At 42.0% G+C, this 25,978-nt stretch overlaps 1 protein-coding gene and 1 long non-coding RNA gene across 8 annotated transcripts in view; one reads left to right on the top strand and one right to left on the bottom strand.

The window, feature by feature from the left end:
• Positions 1-1,048: 1,048 nt before the first annotated feature.
• Positions 1,049-14,945, bottom strand: LOC134297142 (uncharacterized). Its single transcript, XR_010003905.1, has 2 exons — positions 14,806-14,945; positions 1,049-5,120 (listed from the first exon to the last, which is right to left on the bottom strand). It is a non-coding gene; the product is annotated as an uncharacterized LOC134297142 (long non-coding RNA).
• Positions 14,946-15,030: 85 nt separating this feature from the next.
• The window catches only part of elavl3 (ELAV like RNA binding protein 3), a 125,400-nt gene continuing 114,452 nt past the window's right edge, over positions 15,031-25,978 (top strand). For 5 of the 7 annotated variants that reach the window (XM_008103759.2, XM_008103764.2, XM_008103762.2 and 2 more), the window contains exon 1: positions 15,371-15,535. In XM_008103759.2, coding sequence (XP_008101966.2) covers positions 15,371-15,535 — 165 coding nt within the window. Of the gene's footprint in view, positions 15,172-15,370; positions 15,536-25,978 lie in introns of those variants that run through there. The other 2 variants (XM_062974130.1, XM_008103766.2) reach the window with 1 other exon arrangement.

Genomic DNA, 25,978 nt, shown 5'->3' with positions numbered 1-25,978 from the left:
AATGTTCTAGAAATTGCTTCACATTTATGATTCAATACACCATCAAATGTAGACAGTTTAACAGCTGAAAATTTTGAAACAGTAGTATTTTTTTCCTAATATTTTTATCCCCACCCACAATCAGTGAATCCCATCTTGCCAAAATGTTTAAGAATGCACTTACGCTCCAAGGCATGTTTGGCTGAGTATTGTTGGAATATTGCAAAGATGGCAAAGATGACTAAAGAGGAAGAGCATGCAAGTTAGGAAAGTCTCCAGCAGTTTGCTTTTTACTGAGTCTATTCTATCCTCTTTCCAGATTTGAGTTAATTGGGTTGGCAGAAATAGAAGCTGAGGACAAAGAGGGAAATTAGAGGATGGAGAAACTGGGATATTTTAAAAGCAGCTAGAAAAGTGGAATGGCAGAGGATTAACTGGAGCTGTCCCTGCCAAATCAGGAAGTTGGAAGAGGGTATATGTACTTATTTTGTAAAACTGGCATCCCCAGATAGGGTAGGGGGAAATCCTTTCTCAGCAGCCTCAACAATTGCTGCCAGTTAATGTAGACCAGGGGTTCCCAAACTTATTTGGCCTAACACCCCATTTTCAGAAAAAAAAACCCTACTCAGTGTCTGCCTAGAAATCTGCCCTCTTTTAGCAAACATACAGAAAGATGCAGTGACAAATTTGCATTCTTTTAAATATCTATATTTCTACCTTTTTCATTTCAGGAGTGACTTGAGAAACTGCAAATCACTTCTGGTGTGAGAGAATTGGCCGTCTGCAAGGATGTTGCCAAGGGGATGCCCGGATGTTTGGATGTTTTTACCATCCTTGTGGGAGGCTTCTCTCATGTCCCCGCATGGAGCTGGAGCTGATAGAGGGAGCTCATCCACATTCTCCCCAAGTTGGATTCGAACCAGCAACCTTCAGGTCAGCAACTCAACCTTCAGGTCAGCAGTCCTGCCCGCACAAGGGTTTAACCCACTGCGCCACCAGGAGCTCTGTATTTCTACTTATATCATATAACATGGTAAAGAAAAGTGTTGTAAATAAGACACATTGAAGCTTGAAATTATACAATTATTTATTAAAATCAACCATATTAAAATTTGCATTATACACAGAAAATTAAGATAATGAAGGATAATACTAATATAAAAATTATGAATAACATTAAAAATAATCCTAAATGAGAAGGGTAAACCTGGTATGCTGCTATCAATGTATTAATGTTTTACTTTATTTTTGTTAGCAGTGTGGATTAATTTTTTTAAAAAAAATTCTTATTGCACTTGGACTTTTATTAACTGCTTGTCATACAATTCAGAAACAATCTAAATTATGCTTTGAATGTGATTTTCTTGCATCTTAGCAGGGGGTTGGACTGAATGGCCCGCAAGATCTCTTCCAACTCTATGATTCTATGATTCTAAATTAGATTTCATACATGTCACCTATTTACAGTATTGTAAATAACCCCGGTGGCGAAGTGTGTTAAAGCACTGAGCTGCTGAACTTGCAGACCGAAAGGTCCCAGGTTCAAACCCCGGGAGCGGCGTGAGCAGCCGCTGTTAGCTCCAGCTTCTGCCAACCTAGCAGTTCGAAAACATGCCAATGTGAGTAGATCAATAGGTACCGCTCTGGCGGGAAAGTAACGGTGCACCATGCAGTCATGCCGGCCACATGACCTTGGAGGTGTCTACGGACAACGCCAGCTCTTCGGCTTAGAAATGGAGATGAGTACCAACCCCCAGAGTCAGACTGGACTTAACGTTAGGGGAAAACCTTTACCTTTACCTACTGTAAACAAGTCATTGCACGTACATATTTTTGCCGATGCATGCTGGACTTCCCAGCAGTGCGTGACATACTCACCTGCAAAAACTTGCTGAATACGACCTGTTGGTGGACTTGACTACTTGCATTTGTGTGTTCATTTGGACAGTAAATTAATCACTATGACTCTATGTTACACAACAGATGAAACATGAACAAAACATTTTTCAAGATGTTCTTCCCTTCTTTCCTTATGTTTCCACTGCTCCCTTATTTTTATTCTATTCCCTCCAGTTGCACCCCAGACTACCACCATCCCTTGGATCACTCTAGCATTTCTCCCCCCAAAGATGGAGAGTATGTGGCCCTCTGAATGTTGGATCATAACTACCATCAACCTTAACCAATATAGTCAATGATGAAAGATGGTGGGATCCAATAACATCTGGTGAGGTATACATGCCCTATTCCAGATTTATTAGCATTTCCTGAAAAGCAATGTGCACAAATCTGTTTCTTGGAATGTTTGACTGTAAGTACTAGCCACTAGCGCAGGCATGGGCAAACCTCGGCCCTCCGGGTGTTTTGGACTTCAACTCCCACAATTCCTAAGAGCTGGTAGGCTATTAGGAATTATGGGAGTTGAAGTCCAAAACACCTGGAGGGCCGAGGTTTGCCCATACCTGCGCTAGCACATGCGTTTACTTCTGTCATGGCTGAATCTTCAAGAGAAGGTCAAAGGGTTAGGGTTAGGGTAAGGGCAAGGTTGTATCTGTGTTTCCCTTTTGCCTTTCCAGAAGCAATTTGCTATGATAGCAGAGTTACCCTTGCAAAAGAAAATCAGCCCTTGCTGCTATAGTAGGACCATTTTGCTTTGGAGTCATACCTTGATTGGTCCAAATCAGAATTTGTCTAACTAGTGTCCTATCTTTCTATGACAGTAGTTCTCAAGCTGCAGTCCCCAGTTGTTTTTAGCCCTAAACTCCCAGAAACCCTAACAGCTGGTAAACTGGCTGGGATTTCTGGGAGTTGTAGGACAAAAACACCTGGGGAACCCAGGTTGAGAACCACTGTCTTAGCATATGCATTTATTTGTGAAAGTAACAGAACTGGCCCAACTATTAGACAGAGTGAAACAGACTCCTCAGATGGCAAATTCTGGACAAGACAAGTTATTTGGCTTTTCCACTGTTAGGTATTCAGTTGGCTCTTTGCATGGAATGGAGAATTGGGGCACCATCTTTGTGTCCACCTCAGAAGGCTAACATACAGGCCTGTAGCGAGGTTTTTTTTTAGGGGTTCAACCCCCCCCCCCTGAAATTTTCAAAACCCCTCCCGAATTTTTTTTCTGGCTACAGCCCTGCTAACCTATCTTGGGTTATCCATCCCCATGCAGACCATTATTGGGAGAAGAACAGCTCCCTGTGAATATGAGAGCCTTCCATTGAAATTGTGGTGGTGGTAATGGTGTGGTCTAGGTGGGCATTTTGGGAAGCAGAACGAAAGGATATATAATCACTTTACTTCACTTCACTTCACTTTATTTCTTAATTAGTCGCTCTCCACCAGAGTGCTCCGAGCGACTTACAATTTGAAATATCACTCCACAATATAGAAACATTCAGCATAAAAACATTCAACAGTGACTATTTGGCAAATTAGATCTAAGTTACTTAAATACACAACCAAACAGCCAAGTCTTGAGCGCTTTTACAAAAGGTCGCAACTCCAACATTGCTGTAACATATGGAGGCAATGAGTTCCACAAAATTAGAGCATAGGTCGAAAAGGCTCTGCACCTTGTAGTCTCCAGGTGTACCCCCCTAGGGCCCAGTACGTATAGGAGATTTTCCTGGGAAGATCGAGGTGACCACTGATGGAAAAAAGGAATGAGGCGGTCCCTAAGATATAATGGTCCTTGGCCATTTCAAGCTTTAAATGTCAGGATCAGTATCTTGTAAGAGATCCGATGTTCTATTGGTAGCCAATGCAGTTGTTTCAGAATCAGTGTAATATGGGATCTTATAGATGATCCTGCTAGCAGCCTGGCTGCCACATTTTGGACCATTCGGATCTTCAGCACCCCAAACCAAAACATGCTTCTATGTTCTGTGCAAAATGACTATTAGATTTTCAGGTAAAGCCAGTTTGAACCCACTTCTTCCAGAAACATCCAACCAACATAACAACTGATCATATTGTGGGGTGGATTCTGTCAGCTTAAATAAATAAAAGTCTCTTTTCCAAGATCTGTTTTGGGGCCTTGTGTGGCTTGGGAGGAGCTTAGGCAAGCGGGGTAGTAACACTATGTAACACGATCCTTGTTCCTGGGTTATAAATGTCATTTCCTAATTGGTTCTATCATAAAAACATGAAAAAAGTTTATTAAACTGCAATAATGTTGTTTTTGTGGGACAACTTGCAGCATATTTTGCTTTAGTTTTTCAGTGAATATCTCATCGAGTCTCAATCAATTCAACATAGTTTGTGGCAGCCACAAAAACTATGGATTATAACAACTACTTTCGAAGTAAGTAGTAAAAGTAAAGGTTTCCCCTGACGTTAAGTCCAGTCATGTCTGACTCTGGGGGTTGGTGCTCATCTCCATTTCTAAGCCGAAGAGCCGGCGTTGTCCGTAGACACCTCCAAGGTCACATGGCCGGCATGACTGCATGGAGTGCCCTTACCTTCCCGCCAGAACGGTACCTATTGATCTACTCACATTGGCATGTTTTCGAACTGCTAGGTTGGCAAGAGCTGGAGCTAACAGCGGCCGCTCCTGGGGATTGAATCTGGGACCTTTTGGTCTCCAGCTCAGTGCATTAACGCACTTCGCCACCGGGGCTCCTTGATGTACTTACTCCTTGAAGTAAGTGCCACACAATTAAACAGGAAATAATACTTTCAAGCCAAGAACAGAATAGTTTTCAAATCTTGTTACAAAGTGCAATGCCAAGATGTGCCTGTGGCCTTCCTCCTCACCCCGTTCCATGCCATGCTATCCCATCATCCACCCCACTGCCCAGCTGTAGGAAATAACAGCTCCTTCTTTAACCTCCTCATGATGCACACACCCTCTCTCTTCTGTGTTCCTAGCCTAGCCATATGGCTGCTTTAGGGACCTATACCTTTCCCCAAGCCAGTCCCTGAGGTCATGCATCCAGCACCTGGCTCCTTGACATGACCAGGGCATAGTCCCAATTTTCTCATTAAAGAAAAGCATGTTCAATCTCTCACTTCCACTTTGACCAGAAGAACACCAGGGGAGGGAAGATGAATTCTTGCTGGGTTAATTGGTGGCATATGGCTTCCTCGTTCTCTCCGGCATCGAAGTTTTGAGGGGGAAGGAACAAGCTCAGCATCTGAGAACAGAATATAAGAAAACTGGAATGGGGCCAAGGAGTAAAGAAAGCCATCCTAGCCTTGCCTGTGCTGTCTCCCAAAGCAAAATATTGATGTTTAGATTTTAGCCTCCAGAAGGAAAGGCTGCTGTGAGTTACATCCTGTGATTATAGGCAGGTCCACCTCTAAGGGATGCTTGGGACTAATCAGCCATTCTCATTTGCCAATAGGCAATTTAAAGGCATGTTAGGTACAATGTAAATATAAAGAGATGTATTGTGGGAATAATTTTCAAAGGGTTAGTTGTGTTGAAACCCTTTCCACAATCCAGAATTTTAGCCATTCCAAATGTCACTAAAAGCATTTTATGGAGATTTTTACATAATAATTCAAAGATGTGGCGCAGGCTGGTGAGCAGCCAGCTGCAGCCAGCTGCAACAAATCACTCTGACCAAGAGGTCATGAGTTCGAGGCTAGCTCGGAGCCTACGTTTGTCTCTGTCTTTGTTCTATGTTAAGGCATTGAATGTTTGCCTTATATGTGTAATGTGATCTGCCCTGAGTCCCCTTCGGGGTGAGAAGGGCGGAATATAAATACTGTAAATAAATTGAGTAAGATGATTCCAGTAGGATCGAGCAGCAAGGAAGAAAGGGCAAAGCTGAGCTAAGAAGTAACAACAACAAGAAAAACAACAACCAGGTAAGCAAACACGCAAGTTGGGTAAGAAACATGGATTCGAAGGATCGAAGAATCTGAGTAGATCAATAATGAGAAATTGGGTTTAAATATATGGCAATTTAAATAAATGGCAATAAAATATATGGAAGAATGATAGAAGATAAGGAATCTATGTATAGAATAATGGATAACAAGTGGGAAAAGGAAGGAGGCCTAGGAAAAGAAATGATAGAAAAGATAATCAATGGTTTAAACAAAATAAAAATAGAAAAATATAAGGAAATAATTATATTTATAGGAAATAATTGCGAAATGGTATAGCACATCAATTCAGCGGTCACACATGATTCAGGGATTAAATCCCAAATGTTGGCATTGTGGGAGTTGGGTAGCATGGTACTCACATCTATGGTGGGAATGGGAAGAGACACAAAAACTTTGGAACCAAATCCTAACCCAGGTTGAATTACATACTAAAAAATGATATAAATATGCAAATTTTGTTATTAGGGATATATGGGGATAGAAGAATTAAGGAACAAGATGAAGAATTAATGATGATAATGTTTAGAGCTGCACATGCAGTAATAGCTTGCGGGTATTATATATGTGGGATCAAATACAACTGATATTATGGACATTATAAGAAAAAAAACATGGTCAGACAAACTGAAGAAAATTAAAGAAATATGGACTCCCTTTAGCAGATGGCTGTGGACTGTTAAACCAGATTATGAAAAATGGAAGAAAAAATGGATAGAATGGAAAGAAGGCTCATGTAACGAGGAAAAAAAGGGTTTAAGTTGTCAACAGGGAAGGGGAGGAAGACGGGAATGGAAAAGGAAAAAGTATGGTAACTATGGTTATGTAAATAAAAGAATACATAACATAATTCTTTAATAAATAAATATATATATGGCAATTGGGAGGTGTGAGCTAAATCTTGAAAGCATTTTAAAAGAATACCAAGATTATACTGGGCCCTAAAAGAGAAAAGTACCCAATGAAGGGAATTCAATACTTCCTTTCCCATAATTCGAGAATTTAGAGTCACTTGATGAAATTGCCTGGCAGCAGAATCTAGCAAAGGAAGTCCATCTTTTAGACAATGTATAATTAATGTAGCACATTTGTAAAATGTGCTGATGGCCAGCAATGTAGCCTGCTTTTAAAAGGGACTAGCCATGATGCAGATAAATAAATGCATTACTTTTGTTTTTTCAGAATTCATGGAAACTCTGTGTCCAGAGGCAGCATACCTCTAAAGGCTGGTGAACGATGCAGGAAACGCTGTTGCTTTCATCTGGGCTTCCCAGTTGCGCCTGACTAGCTGACATAGGAAGCAAGATGTTGTACTGCAGAACCCTTTCATTTAATCCAGGATCACATTCCTTCCCATTCCCATATTGAAATAAGGTGGGCAATGAATGGCTTCCTTTCCTGCATTATTGTGTTTTCTCTGGAATTCATGCATTTACTTAGATGAGTTAATAAAAATAGAAATAAATATCTGGTGATTAATAATCAGAATAATTAAATGTTATCTCAGAAATATAAGATTATGTGTTGAATACAGGGTCTAGAAAAGTGGCTTATTGTGGATTACAACTCCTAGAACTCCCAACCAACAGAGAGGTTCTGGTAATTGTAGTCCAAAAAGTAACACTTGCAACTCTGGTCAAATGGCCCAATTAAAGCAATGTTGAATTTAAATCTGAAAATCAGGATGTTAATTGTCCAGTCCTAATCATGGTTTGGATCACAGTTAACGTGTGCCTTTTCTGTGCTACGTCATCTTGGATTTGCTCCATTGCAATGAATGGGGGTTGGCAGGGCATGTCCTATGTCTCCTCTATTCTCAAAGACAGAAGTTTATCACCACTGATTATTCCTATTGATTGATTTCTATATGTGATTTCTGGCCCAGTCTGAGCCTTCAGGAATTAATATTAAAAAGAGAAACAGAAGCTTAATAGGTAGATTTTACTATTTGTTTGTTTCATGTATATCTCACATGAAATGTATTTCTCCTGGCACAGGATTCAGTGGCTAAATATAGATGATATAAATGTAGATCTAGATAAAAGTCAGCATTGAGTAGTGGTTTGAGTGTAAGACTATGATTTTGAAGACCAGGGTACAAATTCCCACTTGGTCATAATAATATACTTTATTTACATTCTGCTCTATCTTCCCGAGGGGACTCAGAGCAGAGTACAACATACACAAATAGGCAAACATTCAATGACTTAATACAGTGGAATAACAATGCCATACAAATACACAGAACAAAGAAAAAGGCTTCCCCTTTCATTTCCGGATTTCTGGAGGCAGTGCTCAACTCTGGCCATGGGGAGGCGTTCTTGTTCTATTTCCAAGCTGAGGGGCCTGTTGTCCATAGACACCTCCTGGTTGTGTTACCGGCATGGTTGCACGAGCGTCTTTATTACCTTCCCACTGAAGCAGTACCTATTGATCTACTCACATTTGCATGTTTTCGAATGGCTAGCTTGGCAGGAGCTAGGGCTGACAGCAGGAGCTCACCCTGACCTGCAGCTTCAAAATGCTTACGTTTAGGTCAGAAGATTCAACAGTTCTACGGTTTAACCCGCTGTGCCCCCACAGCCCCACATGACACTTGGCCACACTCCCTCTGCCTTAAACAAAGGCAATGTCAAACTTGCTTGGAACAAATCTTGCCAAGATTTGTTACAATCCATCAGAAATGACATCAGAAATAACTGGTTACCATTCATCAGAAATGACTTGAAGGCACACACACCACAATAGACATAGTATAGGTTGGGCTGCAATTAAAATATTTAATGCTCATTATAGAAACCTATTTAGCCTTAGGGGACACATACAGAATTAAAAGTGAAACATTTCCTTGTGTAAAGTGGGAGACCTGGAGTATTCAATCAGGAGAAATGGAGAATACTTCATGCACAGATACAGGATGGATGATGTCTGACTCAACAACCATCTATGTGAAAAAGATCTTGGAGTTTTAGTGGACAAAAATAGTGAACATGAGCCATTAATGTGATGCAGCAGCTAAAAAAGCTAATGAGATTTTGGGCTGCATCAAAAGAAGTATAGTGTCTCGGTAGAGGGATGTCATGGTGCCTCACCTGGAGTAACATCATATCCAATTTTGGATATCAAAATTGAAGAGAGATATTGATAAGCTGGGATGTGTCCAGAGGAGGGCAACTAAAATTATCAAAGGTCTGGAGATCGTGAATCCCTATGAGGAGCAGCTTCAAGAACTGGGCATGTTTAGCCTGCAGAAGAGAAGACATGATCCCAATGTATAAATATGTGAAAGGATGTTATAAGAAAGAGGGAACAGGCTTGTCTTTTGCTGCCCTGGAAACTAAGACTCAATGGAAGAATGGATTTAAATTCCAGGAGAGGAGATTCCTCCTGAATATTACAAAAAGAAGTTCCTGGCTGTAAGAACTGTTCAACAGTGGAACTCTCTTCCTCGGAGTCTGGTGGAGGCTACTTCTTTGGAGACTTTTAAACAGAGGCTGGATGGTCATCTGTCAGGAATGCTTTGTGTTTTTCCTGCATGGCAAGGGGGATGGACTAGATGGCCCATGTTATGATCTGAATTTTACTTCCAGTTTTCATGTGAGTTACATGAGAACTGATTTTTATGAGAACTCCAGTCCTTCCCTGCCCTTTTGCTGAATGTATTCCACCTCTGGGTAACCTGAGCTTTGGAAAGAGACTTTAAGATTCTGTAGCAGAGGGCTGCCAGAGATAAATCAGATTACTTGAAACCTGGACTTTTGGCTCTGTACTATTATGATTAGGGTAGGGAACAAAATGATGGGAGCTGTCTCTGGTGCTGAAACAGATTGTGAACAAGAAAAGAGGAAGTAGTCTGCTGCGGTGAGGTTCTGTCTTACTCTCTGAGGAACATAGATACTATTGGTTGTAGCTAAAGGCTGAGGGGATGAGGAGAGTGTATGGGGGGAACTGGAGTCAAGAGCTAGGGATTTAGAATGTAATCCTTTAATAGAGAAGGTAGTTTTTTCTGATGTTAATGAAGTAGGGCTCCCACTCCTACTTTACCCTCTAACCCACTCCCAAGCCTTTTACCACCAGATACCCTATAAGGAAAATCTATATGAGTAATTCACATTTCACACTTATGATGAAAGAATTGGTATACTTTTGTATTACTTCTCCTTCACAAATCTCTACCCTGCTGTCTCATCATAGTGTGGCAGGTCCTTCAACAACATTGAGGGGTCTCCTGGAAACAAGGTTCATTTGAGGGCCCTTATCTAATTACACATGATATATGTGCAACAACATGCTGAATGACACAACTGGGATGTTTAGAAGAAATCCTAGAAGTACAGAAGGTGAAGGAGTCAACAGAACAGACCAATAACATGATCATTGTGATTATGGGCCCTTCCAGACAGGCCCTACATCCCAGGATCTGACCCCAGGTTTTCTGTTTATCCCTGTTTATCAACATGGATTTATCAAAAACAAGTCATGCGAGACTAATCTGATCTCTATTTTCAATAAAGTTACAAGCTGGGTAGATGCAGGAAAGGCCTTGGATGTAGCGTACCTGGATTTCAGTAAGGCCTTTGACAAGGTCCCCCATGACCTTCTGGCAAACAAACTAGTCAAATGTGGGCTAAACAAAACTATGGTTAGGTGGATTTGTAATTGGTTAAGTGAGCTAACCAAAAGGGTGCTCACAAATGTGTCTTCTTTATCCTGGAAAGAAGTGACGAGTGGAGTGCCATAAGCAGGGTGCCGACCTGGGCCCGGTTCTGTTCAACATCTTTATTAATGATTTAGATGAAGGGTTAGATGGCATGATCATCAAGTTTGCAGACAACACCAAATTGGGAGGGATAGCTAATACTCCAGGATTCAGAACGATTTTAACAGATTAGAGAGATGGCTCAAAACTAACAAAATGAAGTTCAACAGGGACAAATACAAGATTCTCCATTTAGGCAGAAAAAACGAAATGCAAGGATACAGAATGGGAGATGCCTGGCTCAACAGCAATATGTATGAAAAAGATCTTGGAGTCCCTGTGGACAACAAGTTAAACATGAGCCAACAATGTCATGTGGCACCAAAAAAACCAATGGGATTTTGGCCTGCATAAATAGGGGTGTAGTGTCTAGATCCAGGGAAGTCATGCTACCTCTTTATTCCACCTTGGTGAGACTACACTTGGAATCACACTAATTCCGGGCACCACAATTGAAGTGATCAAGGGTCTAGAGAAGAAGCCCTATGAGGAGCGGCTTAAAGAGCTGGGCTGTTTAGCCTTCAGAAGAGAAGGCTGAAAGGAAACATGATTAGGGCCATGTATAAATATGTGAGGAGAAATGCTAGGGAGGAGGAAGCAAGCTTGTTTTCTACTGCCCTGGAGACTAGGACACAGAACAATGGCTTCAAACTTCAGGAAAGGAGATTCCACCTTAACATTAGGAAGAACTTTCTCACTGTGAGAGCTGTTCAGCAGTGGAACTCTATGCCTGGAGTGTGGTGGAGGCTCCTTCTTTGGAGGCTTTTAAACAGAGGCTGGATGGGGTGCTTTGAATTCCATTTTCCTGCTTCTTGGCAGGGAATTGGACTGGATGGTCCACAAGGTCTCTTCCAACTTTATGATTTTATGATTCTATGACTAACAGCTGTACTAGGTGAAGGGGGTTCTGTTTCGATACGGATAAGGAGTTGGAGTAAATAAGAAGAGCACCCTGGGTACAGATATCTGCTGGGTGAAGGAATGGCAAGAGTGAGAAGGAGTAGAACAGGCAGCAGGTAGAGATGAGATGCCCTCCCCAGCAACATTCGGCAGATTCCAACTCTCCTGGGCTTCAGAAAAGCCTTAAAGACATGGTTGTGTACGCAAGTATTTAATGAATGAGAACATTGATTTCACATGGTCTGGACTAAGATTTACATATGAGGATTTTGGACAAATGGATTTTAACTTAATAATAATAATAAAAAAACTTTATTTATACCCCGCCACCATCTCCCCAACGGGGACTCGGGGCGGCTTACATGGGGCCATGCCCAAAACAATACAATGTAAACCGCATATAAAAGAACAACACAACACAATACAATAAACAATACAGTAAATAATATCCATTACAAAATAGAACAAGGAGACAATAAAAACAAGGGCAGACCACATGAACATTAAGTTAAAACTCGGGGTGAGAAAGACATAAAAATAAAAACCACAGCGAACAGGGTCATAAGGGAGTGGGGTATTCTGGAGGATAGATATTGGGGGGAACAACGGAAAAGAAATATAAAATGGTTACTCTCCAAAAGCGCAGCGAAAGAGCCATGTTTTCAAGTTTTTCTTGAAGGCTGCTAGTGTGGGGGCTTGCCTAATCTCCGCGGGCAGAGAATTCCACAATCGGGGGGCCACAGCAGAAAAGGCCCTCTCCCTTGTTCCCACAAGGCGGGTCTGGGATATCGGGAGTGGGGACAGGAGAGCTTCCCCTGATGAGTGAAGGGATCGTGTAGGCTTGTGATAGGAGATACGGTCACGAAGGTAGGTGGGTCCCAAACCGTTTAGGGCTTTATATGTGATGGTATACACCTTGAATTGGGACCGGAAAATAAAAGGCAGCCAGTGGAGCTCCTTGAACTTGGATATGTTTTAAATTTTGTATAATGTGTTTTTATTCTGTAATGTTATGTTGTTTTTATATGAACTGTTGTTTAGTGTATTGTTTGCAGGCATTGAATTTTTGCCTATTTATTGTAAGCTGCCTTGAGTCCCCTCAGGTGAGAAAAGTCAGGTAAAAGTGCTGCAAATAAATAAATAAATAAATGGGATGAGTAAAGGCAGGCAGATGGCAGAGTGTAACAGAGGAGTAAGTTCAAGGTTGAAGACAGGGGGGATCTTAGGTGAGGAATCTGTAACTCTCCAGATATTGTTGGACTGCAATTCCCACCATCCCTGGTGAGTTGCTGTCCAGCCACATTTGGAAAGCCATTATTCCTCCAATTCATGACCAGAGCACTTAAAAAGAGAAGCTGCAGGAAGAGAGAGAGGAAACAAATTGATGGAAAAGTGGGGATCTCAGGGAAGCTTTTTGGCTATTGCAGAATAAGAGCATTCCCATCCACTTCCTGAAACATACAGGACAGTAGCCACATTCAGCTGAGTGGATCATTCAATTTCTGGCATGCCATTGCTCTTTCCGAAAGAGGGAAGGCAAACCTTCATTCCCAGCATGGGTGCCTGCCTATGCATATCCTTGCTTGCCCAAAAGGAAAAGTCACGCTATTGCTCACGGAAGAAACACCTCATTTTAGGTATGGCGAGTGACCTTCGAAGTCATGTTATTTTGGGAAATCAAACAAAGCATACCAGTGACATTTCAAACTAGGCAAAAAGAATATGTCGCTGACTCATTTTGAGCAGGATGACAAACACTTGATCTTCATTTGCAATGGGAAGGAGTTGCCCATTGGCAGAGGAAAATGGCCATGACATATATGCAAAATATTAGTGAACTGAAAACATGATGACCCAACCTGGGCTTTTCACATTTTAACCAAAAGGAAATGGAAATGAGGTGCAACGTACAGGCAGCGTGTGATGCAAGATAAATCAAGCATTTCCCCCCGTGGCTTGTATATGTTTATATATTGAAGTTTACGCACATCTATAATTATCCAGAAAGGGAAATTTTAATTACTAGTTCTTTAGACTGCTGCTTCTTACATCCTAGTGAGGACGTGAGGAGTGTTAAAAGTATAGAGAGAAATCCTCTGGATGAAAGGAAGTAGCTTCCTCCCTCTGCTGGAAGGAAGTAGGGATGCAGATTTGAAAAGGAAGCCCACGTCCCTCCCACACGCAGCTACATCTGGGAAAATGTTCAGGGATGAGGAGACATTTGGAGAGTATACAACAGATAATTTGCTGGCACCGTTAGGTTTTGTGGACAGGTAAAACTTGGTTGTGTGATGATACCCCTATATGGAGCATCTGGTCCAGTGCAATCTTTTCTGGATATTTTCTTATTGTTTCATTTATATTCCACTTTTCTCCTGATTGGGGCTCAAAGTGGCAGTGGCCATCTACTGTCTCAACTGAGGAATCTTCTTCCATGGTATCTGACATCCTTCACACGACTTGAAATGTTTACATTTTGTACATCTCCCAGTGGACAAAGCTATAGCTATCTGCATGGGGTGTATGTGTCAAAGTACGGCCCTTCTGATGCTATTATACTGCAGAGACATCACACTGGCAATGAAGGTCCGCATAGTCAAAGCAATGGTATTCCCCATAGTAACCTATGGATGCGAGAGCTGGACCATAAGGAAGGCTGAGCGAAGGAAGATAGACGCTTTTGAGCTCTGGTGCTGGAGGAAAATCCTGAGAGTGCCTTGGACCGCAAGAAGATCCAACCAGTCCATCCTCCAGGAAATAATGCCCGACTGCTCACTGGAGGGAAGGATATTAGAGGCAAAGCTGAAGTATTTTGGCCACATCATGAGAAGACAGGAAAGCTTGGAGAAGATCACGATGCTGGGGAAAATGGAAGGAAAAAGGAAGAGAGGCCGAACAAGGGCGAGATGGATGGACGGTATCCTTGAAGTGACTGGCTTGACCTTGAAGGAACTGGTGGCGGTGACGGCCGACAGGGAGCTCTGGCGTGGACTGGTCCATGAGGTCACGAAGAATTGAAAACGACCGAACGAGTGAGACGACGACAACCTATCATTCTTTACTACTGACTAAGCTGGCCAAGGACTAATGGTTTTTGTGCTCCCAACAATGTATGGAGACTCATACATTCTTTGTCCTGGTTTTCAAAGTAAAACACAGGCCCTTCTCATGAAATCACAGCTCTTCACATGCAGTCCCTTTCTCTTGAGCCAATGAGTAGCCCAGGTGAGTTGCCATGTGATGGTTGCTAAGCCTACAAATGTATGTGCGTGCAAGCATATACACATGCATGCTGCAAAGGCCGTGGTACATAATGGGCAACTTACATTTTGCAGAAGAAAAGGGTCACCTTTCCCTTTCTATGCATTCCTCCATAACACCGTGCCTTTTCCATCCACAGCATGGCAGATGTGCAATTCACTTTCACTCCCTTGTTGCTCTCCCGATTTTTTTTGATGGCTGAAATGACTGCCAGCCAAGCCCTTGCTCTAGGAGCAGCGGCTGCATCCTGGCAACTGCTCCAGCCCTTTTTATCAGAAACTGAAAGTGATCTTTCCCAAGCTTCTGCTGCTGCTGGCTGCGTGTGATGCCCTCGCCTAGGTGGACGCAACGGGCTTGCTGCAGATGTTCATTTCTCTTGCTCGTATTCCTTTCCTTTCTTGGAGCTTTCCTGCCAGTGAGCAAGTAGCCTGGTAAAATTTTCCTATTTACAGCATCACTTCTTTCTACGTGAGAGTCGGGGCATGAGAAGGTATGGGTGGGTGCGGTCAGTTTGGGCTCATCTCTTCCGCTGTGCAATCTGTGTGCATAGCTCATCCATCTCCCCAGCGGAATAGGCCCGGCGTAGCTATAAATCACCACCGGACGTAGATACAAAACCGTTACCTAGTTATGCATGCGTGTGCCTCTCCCTTGCTGTCTCCCCTGAGACTTACTGTAATCCTCTCTTCTCTTCTTTTTCTTCCTCTCTTTCTCCCTCCATCAGAAATGGCGACGCTACTGAAAATGAGCAGATGCCCACAAGACACAGAGCGGTACCTCCTGAGTGCAAATGAGGTAGGGGTGCTGTCTTGGATTCACTGAAACGAATCTGCTTTCCTCAGTTATTACAAAATGCTTCCCGCCCCCCCCCCCCTATATGCACGTGACCAGGAATAGCTGGAAGGCTACTGTGTATGGTACTCATGGGGATGGGATATTTGGGGTGGGAAGTGGGGGCATATGTTCAATATGTACCACTTTGTGTAGAAGAGAAGCTCCAGGCTGTCAGCATGGTGGAAAAAGCACTGGATCTTGTAGCCAAGGGGGTGGTGCATTGGCAGGCTGTTTTTTCTTGATTCTTCCTTTGATGAAGGTTGGTTAGTCTCTCAGGTGAGGCATTGCGAGGCTACAGGGGCTCAGTGGATCTGGAGGAACTGTCCACAGGGAGATAGGAAACAACACTGAGGGTTTTGTTGGTGGTGTTGTTGTTGTTGCTGCTGCCTCTGGCACATGCTTTCTCAACAGGTTGCTCAATTTTTCATAGAACGGGAGAAAAGGAATTGAGGGGGTGAGAGGCAAGGGGGCATGTCACAAATGAAACCTTCTAGAAGCATCCAGAAAGATCGAGAGAAAGAGAAAAAGAAGAGTTTTCAAAACAACATAGTCTCTGGAGGCCACACGGATTGCTGCTGGTAGACCAGAACTCTTAGGTTCTGAGTTCAATAGGACAAGGCATACAGTAGAGTCTCACTTATCCAACACTCGCTTATCCAACATTCTGGATTATTCAACGCATTTTTGTAGTCAATGTTTTCAAAACATCGTGATATTTTGGTGCTAAATTTGTAAATACAGTAATTACTACATAGCATTACTGCCTATTGAACTACTTTTTTTGTCAAATTTGTTGTATAACATGATGTTTTGGTGCTTAATTTGTAAAATCATAACCTAATTTGATGTTTAATAGGCTTTTCCTTAATCCCTCCTTATTATCCAAGATATTCACTTATCCAACGTTCGGCCAGCCCGTTTATGTTGGATAAGAGAGACTCTACTGTACCTACATCTGTAGATGACAGTGATTGGGAAATCTTGTCTTTGTGCTTTCTATATTAAAAAATCTACCTAGAATTTAGAATGTGGAACTGGAATTACTGATCGGAAGGAACTACTAGGAGAAAAGAAATTATTAAATCCTCTTGTTAGTTCTCAGCAGAGTAGACCTGTTGGATCAGTGGGTTATACATCCATGTTGGCTCCCCATGCAATAATCGATTGAATGAGCCTACTCAAGTTGGGACTAGCTAACAGAACGACAAACATAGCATTAGGTGAGGGGTCCAGAGCCTCTGGGGTTTTACAAGGTTATTTATAAGAAACGAATAATTTCTTCCTGTGGATTAAATTGACATACAGTAGAGTCTCACTTATCCAACATAAACGGGCCAGCAGAACATTGGATAAGCGAAAATCTTGGATAATAAGGAGGGATTAAGAAAAAAGCCTATTAAACATAAAATTACATTATTATTTTACAAATTAAGCACCTTCATGTTTTACAAGAAATTGACAGAAAAAGGAGTTCGATACACAGTAATGTTATGTAGTAATTACTGTATTTACGAATTTAGCACCAAAACATTGCAACATTTACTACAAAAACAATGACTACTAAAAGGCAGACTGCCTTGGATAATACAGAACCTTGGATAAGTGAAGCTTGGATAAGTGAGACTCTACTGTATATATAAAAGAAGATCCAAGAGTCTGCAGGATCCTGTCCTGCTTCTGCTGTTGTCATCGTACTATCCAAATTTAGTAATTTCTTGAGTAAAAGGGTAAAAATAGCAAATATATGCATGATTCTGCAGTTGCAGCTTTGTGCAGTTTAGATTTTTGGACTTGGAATCATTTGGACTTTGGCAAGTCCCTATTTAACAACCTCAGCTTTTCTGTCTGTGAAAGGGGAATAGCTACTCTTCGTTGCCTTGAAGAATAGGGGACATACAAGAGAGTATGGCTTCAAAGCACATGGGCTTATTTGGACAGTCTGATTTAACTAATGGCAATAGTTGGCTATTGGGAATATAAGCTTGTTGTCATAGGTAAAGGTAAAAGTTTCCCCTGACGTTAAGTCCAGTCATGTCTGACTCTGGGGGTTGGTGCTCATCTCCATTTCTAAGCTGAAGAGCCGGCGTTGTCTGCAGACACCTCCAAGGTCATGTGGCCGGCATGACTGCATGGAGCGCCCTTACCTTCCCGCTGGAGCGGTACCTATTGATCTACTCACATTGGGATGTTTTCGAACTGCTAGGTTGGCAGGAGCTGGAGCTAACAGCGGCCGCTCACGCCGCTCCCAGGGTTTGAACCTGGGACCTTTCGATCTCCAGCTCAGTGCTTTAACGCACTTCGCCACCGGGGTTCACAAACACTCAAATAGAGTCTATTGCAGAATTCCAGAAATTCAGTTCTGATAGCTTCTCACCTCTGATTTTCTGCCTGGACTTCCATCAGCTACCTAGGATGCTCTACCTACTGAGCATACTCTGCATTTCTTGGTCTCTATTTTTTTAAAAGATATTTGATCCTTCCCCCAATCCTGAAAATACTTTCCCCATGTATATGTGTGTTTGCATGTAGTACCAGTTCATCCCCGTGTGCAATAGCACTTGGATAGTAGGGTTTTGCTTTCAGGGTAAACCTTGATCTGTTTCATGTAACAAAAGTAACAAAATAACGGATGTAACAAAGGAAAATGGAATCTGTGCACAACTTTATTGGATAGCAAAGATTGCTATTTGCATAGCATCAGGGAGTGGGGGAGGGATTTGTGGTGAAACAAAAACTTACCCATATATTTTGGCAGGAAGCAAGATTTGCCCTTCTGAAGGCTGTTTTAGCAGTGGGGTGGAAAATAGAATAAGCCTTTTTTCTAGACTGGGTATCAGAAGAAATCAAAAACCAGTATGAAATACAACTTGAGGAAGTTACTTTTTAAGACTACCAGAATTCCCAACCAAAAACAAGCTCTGATGCAAGGTTGGAACAATGATAGTTTTCTTGGTATCGTAGAGTCTCACTTATCCAACATAAATGGGCTGGCAGAACATTGGATAAGCGAAAATGGTGGATAATAAGTAGGGATTAAGGAAAAACCCATTAAACATCAAATTACCATATGATTTTACAAATTAAGCACCAAAACATCATGTTTTTCAACAAATCGACAGAAAAAGAAGTTCGATACATGGTAACAATATGTAGTAATTACAATATTTACAAATTTAGCACCAAAACACCGCAATGTATTGAAAAGATTGACTACAATAACATTGGCTACTAACAAATTGACTATAAATAAGGATAGAATTGCATAAAATGAACTTACAGTAACAACATTGTCACAAATTAAATGCGTGAAAAGTTCAGTCCTTGCTGCTAGAACTGTGGATCCGGGCAGGAGGCAGACTGCTTTGGATAATCCAGAACATTGGATAAGCAAATGTTGGATAAGTGAGACTCTACTGTACTTGTGATACTTGTGTCCTTTGGAGACAGGCTTTAAAAGAAAGTGCAGATATGATCATGGGTGTTCTGTGTTTTAGTTCATCAGTCTAGTGGTCATGACAAATTTTGTAGCCTTTTTATAACATGTCTTAAGAACCAAGTCAGATTGAATTTTATATATCCTGGAAACCAAGTCAAGGTAAAGTGATTTTTTTGGAAAGGGACTGAGAGATCTGCAAGGATGTCAGTCTTAGATTCTCATTAATCATTGTGAGAAAATGTTCATTAAACCACATATACTTAATTGGCAAAAATGAAGATGAAAGGAAATGACATTTTGGCTAACTGAGAGAGATAGACAAAAACAAAAGAAAAATTGTACACTATTGGCATTAAGCACTATCTCAACATTTCATCTTCTTGAAAGTAAACAACCAAACACAAAATAAATACACATGTGTTCTGCAAATGAACTGGATTCATGTTATATGCATATAAGATGGACACAGAAAAAGTAATGCAGTTTGACACCACTTTATCTGCCATGGCTTAATGCCATGTTATGGAATACTATGGATTTGTAGTTTGGTGAGGCACCAACATTCTTTAGCAGATAAGTCTAAAGAAAGAACATGGAGCCATGGCAATTAAAGTAGTGTCAAACTGTATTGATTCTACAGTGTAGATGCACCCTAGGTGGCTCTCAACTGCTCTGAGAAAAAGGTGTACAATATATACATCCTTCCCAGATTCGGCCTCAGCTTCACCAGATCAGGCTAGGAAAGAGTCTTTCATGCTACCAGTTATAGCAATATTATGATGTATTGTCAAAGGCTTTCATGGCTGGAATCACTGGGTTGTTGTGAGTCTTTTGGACTGCATGGCCATGTTCCAGGAGCTGTCTCTCCTGACATTTCACCCACATCTGTGGCAGGCATCCTCAGAGGTTGTGAAGTCACCTCACAACCTCTGAGGATGCCTGCCACAGAGGTGGGTGAAACGTCAGGAGATAAAGTTTCTGGAACATGGCCATACAGCCCAAAAAGACTCATAGCAACCCAATATGATGATTTTTTAAAATTATTTTTTGTGTGTGTCAGGAGTGACTTGCACCAAGTTGCTTCTGGTATGACAGATTTGGCAGTCTACAAGGATGTTGCCCAGGAGATTCCTGGATGTTTTGATGTTTTTACCATCCTTGTGGGAGGCTTCTCTCATGTCCCCGCATGGAGCTGGAGCTGGTAGAGGGAGCTCATCCGCGCTCTCCCCGGGTGGGATTCAAACCTGGCAGCCTTCAGGTCAGCAACCCAACCTTCAAGTCACAAGGCTTTAACCCACTATGCCACTGGGGGCTCCAATATGATGATGATGATGATTATTATTATTATTATTATTATTATTATCATTTATATATTTATAACCCACCCTATCTCCCCATGGGGATTCAAGGCAGTTTCCAACAAAAGGCAGCAAACATTCGATGCCATAATAAACAATTGAAATAAAACAAAACAGTAAACAAACACATCAATACAAATTTAGAGTAACTAGCCAAAAAAGTAAGTAATTAAATAGATGTGGTAGATCTGATTCCACTTTAATTGCTCTGATTCCACCGTATTGAATCCTGGGATTTGCAGTGTTGGGGGGGGGGGGCATTTAGAAACCCCAGCCAGGAAGTTCCTTTGGTGCAACTGACTAAACTACAATCCCCAGGAGTCCATAGGATGCTGTTGTCATGGCAGTTAAAAGGAAATCATAGTGCTATGACTGTGTAATGTGAAAGAGATTTGAAACCCCAGAGTGTCTCTATAGCTCAATGTCATATTAAACTAGATTGCAGATGGTGGAACCCATGGTCCCATCTGGCCTGCAACTTCTCTGCTTTTCCTGTTCCCCAATTAAAGGTAAGGGGTTTTCCTCTCCTCCCATCCACATTGGAATGAGGTTTTTACATATATTTTCCCATTGGAGCCAGTGGAGGCTTTTAAAAACATAACTACAGCATGGCGGATATCATTTAGAGACTAACACCATGCTCTGACTTCCTTCCCCTCTCGCTGAAAAAAGAGTCCGGCTTGGTATGAGGCAGCTTCCTGCAGTGTCTCATTTTAACTGAATCAGTGAGTCAAGGAAACAGAACAGCAGGAAAGATGAGAGAGGGACAGGACCTGGGATGTACTGTCTCAGCTTCGTTCCAGTTTTGAAAACTGTCCTAAGCATTTTTTTTTCTCATGGTCCTTTAGCAATATTCTAACACAATAAAAGTGCCATCATCGAAGCCCTCTGAAAAGCTATTCTACTAATCACAACCAGTTGTTACATTCTCCACAAGGAATCAAGGGAGGCTCTCTTGAGTATATTTACACCGTGACATTTCCTTGCCCACAGAGCTCCAGAGATATCATGTTGTGAAGTTACGTAGTTTTTGAATAGGAATGACAAATGTTGAGGCCCTCCAGGATGCTGTTGGAGTTGTATCACCCAGCATATCTTGTTTTGCTGTGCTGGCTGGGGCTGATGGGAACTGCAGTCCACCAACATCTGAAATGACTACAGTTTTTTAGATAGTAATATGTGGGGATGGAAAGGTATGTGAAGATGGAAATCCGTGCTCGATGGGGGTTACACTCCCCCTGAGAACACAGGTCCACAGTTTGGAGGTTCTCTGGATTAATCGCTGATGCTTGAAGCTCGGGGGTCGGCGGTGGCTGGGAGGGTCTTTGCACAGTTAAAACTGGTGCGGATTTGTGACCGTACATCAAAAAGCCTGACTTAGCCATGGTGATCCTTAGTTATATCCAGAATGGACTACTGCAATGCACTCTACATGGAACTACCTTTGAAGAAGGCTCAGTAACTGCAGTTAGTGCAAAGGTCTGCCACCAGATTACTAACTGGGGGAGCCTCCGGTGGCCTAGGGGATAAAAGCCTTGTGACTTGAAGGTTGGGTTGCTGACCTGAAGGCTGCCAGGTTCGAATCCCACCCGGGGAGAGGGTGGATGAGCTCCCTCTATGAGCTCCAGCTCCATGCGGGGACATGACAGAAGCCTCCCACAAGGATGGTAAAACATCAAAACATCCGGGCGTCCCCTGGGCAATGTCCTTGCAGACGGCCAATTCTCCCACACCAGAAGTGACTTGCAGTTTCTCAAGTCGCTCCTGACATGAAAAAAAAAAGTCTGGGGGTTCTCTGGATTCATCGCTAACGCTTGAAGCTCAGGGGTCGGCAGTGGCTGGGAGGGTCTTTGCACAGTTAAAACTGGTGCGGACTTGTGACTGTACATCAAAAAGCCTGACTTAGCCATAGTGATCCTTAGTTACATCCAGAATGGACTACTGCAATGCACTCTACATGGAACTGCCTTTGAAGAAGGCTCAGAAACTGCAGTTAGTGCAAAGGTCTGCCACCAGATTACTAACTGGGGCTAGCTATAGGGAGCATACCACACTCCCATTAAAGCCGCTCCACTGGCTGCCAACAAGTTTCCAGGCCCAATTCAAAGTGCAGGTTATTACTTATAAAGCCCTATATGCTTCAGGTCCAACTTGTCTTCGAGACCGCATCTCCTTCTATGAACCGGCACAGGCTCTGGGATTTGTTAGGGAGGACCTCCTCTCAGTCCCACCACCGTCTCAAGTACATTTGGTGGGGACAAGAGATGGGGGGGGGGGGCTTCTCGGTAGTGGCGCCCTGGCTCTGGAATGCCCTCCCTAGAGAGATTAGGTTAGCCCCCACTCTCCAAGCTTTTCAGTCTAGGCTATAAACATGGCCTTTTAGACAGGCCTTTGACCTTGACTACATGACCTTGGAGGTGTCTACAGACAACGCTGGCTCTTCGGCTTAGAAATGGAGATGAGCACCAACCCCCAGAGTCAGTCACGACTAGACTTAATGTCAGGGGAAAACCTTTACCTTTTAACCTTGACCTTGACTAGATTTTAATGGTTGGACATGAGGACTTAGTGATTGCTTCACTTGCTTTACTTCACTTGGATTGCCAATTTAAGACTGCCAGTTTTATCTGCAGACACTGCTGCATTTTATGAATTTATTAAAAAAATACCATGTGTCATTTTATATATATTTGCTGTTGTAAATTTATGTTGTTATAGTCTATATGTTAATGTATTGGTTATTTTATGTTTGGCACTTGTAGTGCTTCTGTGAGCTGCCCCGAGTCTCTTCGGGGAGATGGTGGCTGGGAATAAATAAAATTATTATTATATATTATTATTTTATTATGACACAGCAAACAAGATAGATATGCTGGTTTTCATATTATTATTATTATTATTATTAATATTATTATTATTACTGTATTATAAATAAAATTATTATTATTATCATTATTTTATTATGACACAGCAAACAAGATAGATATGCTGGATTTCATTTCACAAAATCACAAGTTGAACACTTCCCAAGTGTTTAGGACTGTGTGATGTCTTTTCGGATGATGCGTGCAGATCCCAGCAGGGTGGCCTTTTGCAGTTGGCAGATCGTAATTTTGTCAATGTCTATTGTTTCCAAATGCCGGCTGAGATCTTTTGGCACGGCACCCAGTGTGCCCATCACCACCGGGACCACCTGCACTGGTTTCTGCCAGAGTCTTTGAAGTTCAGTCTTGAAGTCCTGATAGCAGCTGAGTTTTTCCTGTTGTTTTTCGTCAATTCAACTGTCACCTGGAATGGCAAGATCAATGATCCAAACCTTTTTCTTTCCACAACTATGATGTCTGGTGTGTTGTGTTCCAGAAGTTTGTCAGTCTGGATTCGGAAGTCCAACAGTATCTTTGCGTGCTCATTTTCCAATACTTTTGCAGGTTTGTGATCCCACCAGTTCTTTACTGCTGGGAGGTGGTACTTGAGGCATAAGTTCCAATGAATCATTTGGGCCACATAGTTGTGCCTCTGTTTGTAGTCTGTCTGTGCAATTTTCTTACAGCAGCTGAGGATATGATCAATGGTTTCGTCGGTTTCCTTGCACAGTCTGCATTTTGGGTCATCAGCTGATTTTTCGATCTTGGCCTTAATTGCATTTGTTCTGATGGCTTGCTCCTGGGCTGCAAGGATCAGGCCTTCTGTTTCCTTCTTCAGGGTCCCATTTGTGAGCCAGAGCCAGGTCTTCTCCTTGTCAGCTTTTCCTTCAATTTTGTCAAGGAACTTTCCATGCAATGTTTTGTTGTGCCAGCTGTCAGCTCTAGTTTGTAGTGTGGTTTTCTTGTACTGATATTATTATTATTATTATTATTATTATTATTATTATTATTATTATTATTAAAGCTAGGGAAAGGTTTCCCCCTGACACTAAATATAGTCATGTCTGACTCTGACTATGGGGGTTGGTGCTCATCTCAATTTCTAAGCCAAAGAGCTGGCATTGTCCATATACACCTCCAAGGTCATGTGGTTGGCATGACTGCGCTGTTACTTTCCTGCCAGGGCAGTATCTATTGATCTATTTGCATTTGCATGTTTTTGAATTGCTAGGTTGGCAGAAGTTGGGGCTGACAGCGGGAGCTCTCCCCCCCCCCCCCCCCCCGGATTCAAACCGCAGACCTATTGGGCAGCAAGTTCAGTAGCTCAATGGATTAATCCACTGTGCCACTGGGGGCTCCTTTATTAAAATTAGCTGAGCTGTGTTTTTATTTTAAAATGGAGTGGGGCTGGAGCTGGTCCAGCTCCATTCATCATGCCCAGTGTGGTCCTAGATATATGAGCTGTATTATGTCTGATCAGACAACTAGTTAGCTATCTCAAACATAGATTCCTCTGTAATTTAGGACTTCAGCTCTGCAAATCCCTGACTTTTGCCCATGCTGTTTCTGCACACTTCAGTCCCAAACACATAGAGGAATAATGGTTAAGACCTGCTGTAAACACAGAACTGCCTCGACGTTTATTTACCATTGGGGAATTTGATTACATCAAGTGGTGATATACCAGGAAGTGAATAAATAATGTGGCTGCTACCGTTGCTCTTGATGAGAAACATCAAAGTCCCAAGTCTGCCTTATTTTTGGGCTTGTGCTGAGAAGCTATGGCCATTGCACAGATTGAACATATTTGTAGTACAAATATGCCTGAAGAGATTCTCTCATGTGCAACTAGTTTCACGGAGAAAGGCAAAAATAATGCTGAGTGCAACTGCTGCAGATGTTGTTTTCCAGTATTGAATATGACAACCAAAGCCAAGTCCAGGCTTGCCTCAATTAGACAAAGCATTACATCAAACCCGCCAATATGGCTATGGGAGCAACCGCTGGCCTTGGGAAACAAGGTTAGGCAGTCTCCATAATTGAATCACTGTTCTTTTAGTTTTATCAGGCTGCTGCTAAGAGCATATATGGAGTTGTGTGTTGAAGTGAAAGTAGAAGATAGTATTATGTTTATTTTAGAGCACTTTGGACTTCAACTCCCAGAAGCCACCCCATAATCAGTGGTACAGCATTATGAAAGTTGTCATCTGAATAATCAGATCATTGAATTCTATAGCTAGGATTGTTTACAAATGTATCTACACCACTTCAACTGCCATGGCTCAATGCTATAGAATCATGAGAGTTAAGTTGGGTGAGGCACCAGCACTCTTTGGCAAAGAAAGCAAAATAATTTGTGAAACGACAGTTCCTATGATTCCATAGCATTGAGCCATGGCAGTTTCAGTGGCGGAGTGTAGATTCACCCCATATCATTGCATTTCCCATTACAATGTGAAGTTGTGAAAGCAGGACAGTGAAGAATGCAGACAGGAAATATAATTGAACTCATTGGAAATGTGGTGTTGAGTAATTCTATGTGTATTGTGGACTGCTGAACAGACAAATGGGTGCAAGAGTAAGCAAGCCTGAACTCTCCCTAGATGTCATGCTTTGGACATATCATAAGGAGATATATACCTCATTTTATTTATTTCGTGTCAAAAGCATTGCATAACAAATACATTTTAAAATGATGGGGGAAAAAGGAAATCACAAGCAACTAAATAGTTTTAGACCAAAAACG

The sequence above is a fragment of the Anolis carolinensis genome, chromosome 2 (assembly GCF_035594765.1).
Source record: "Anolis carolinensis isolate JA03-04 chromosome 2, rAnoCar3.1.pri, whole genome shotgun sequence".
Lineage (NCBI taxonomy): Eukaryota > Metazoa > Chordata > Lepidosauria > Squamata > Dactyloidae > Anolis > Anolis carolinensis.
This window is presented reverse-complemented; position numbering and strand designations above follow the sequence as displayed.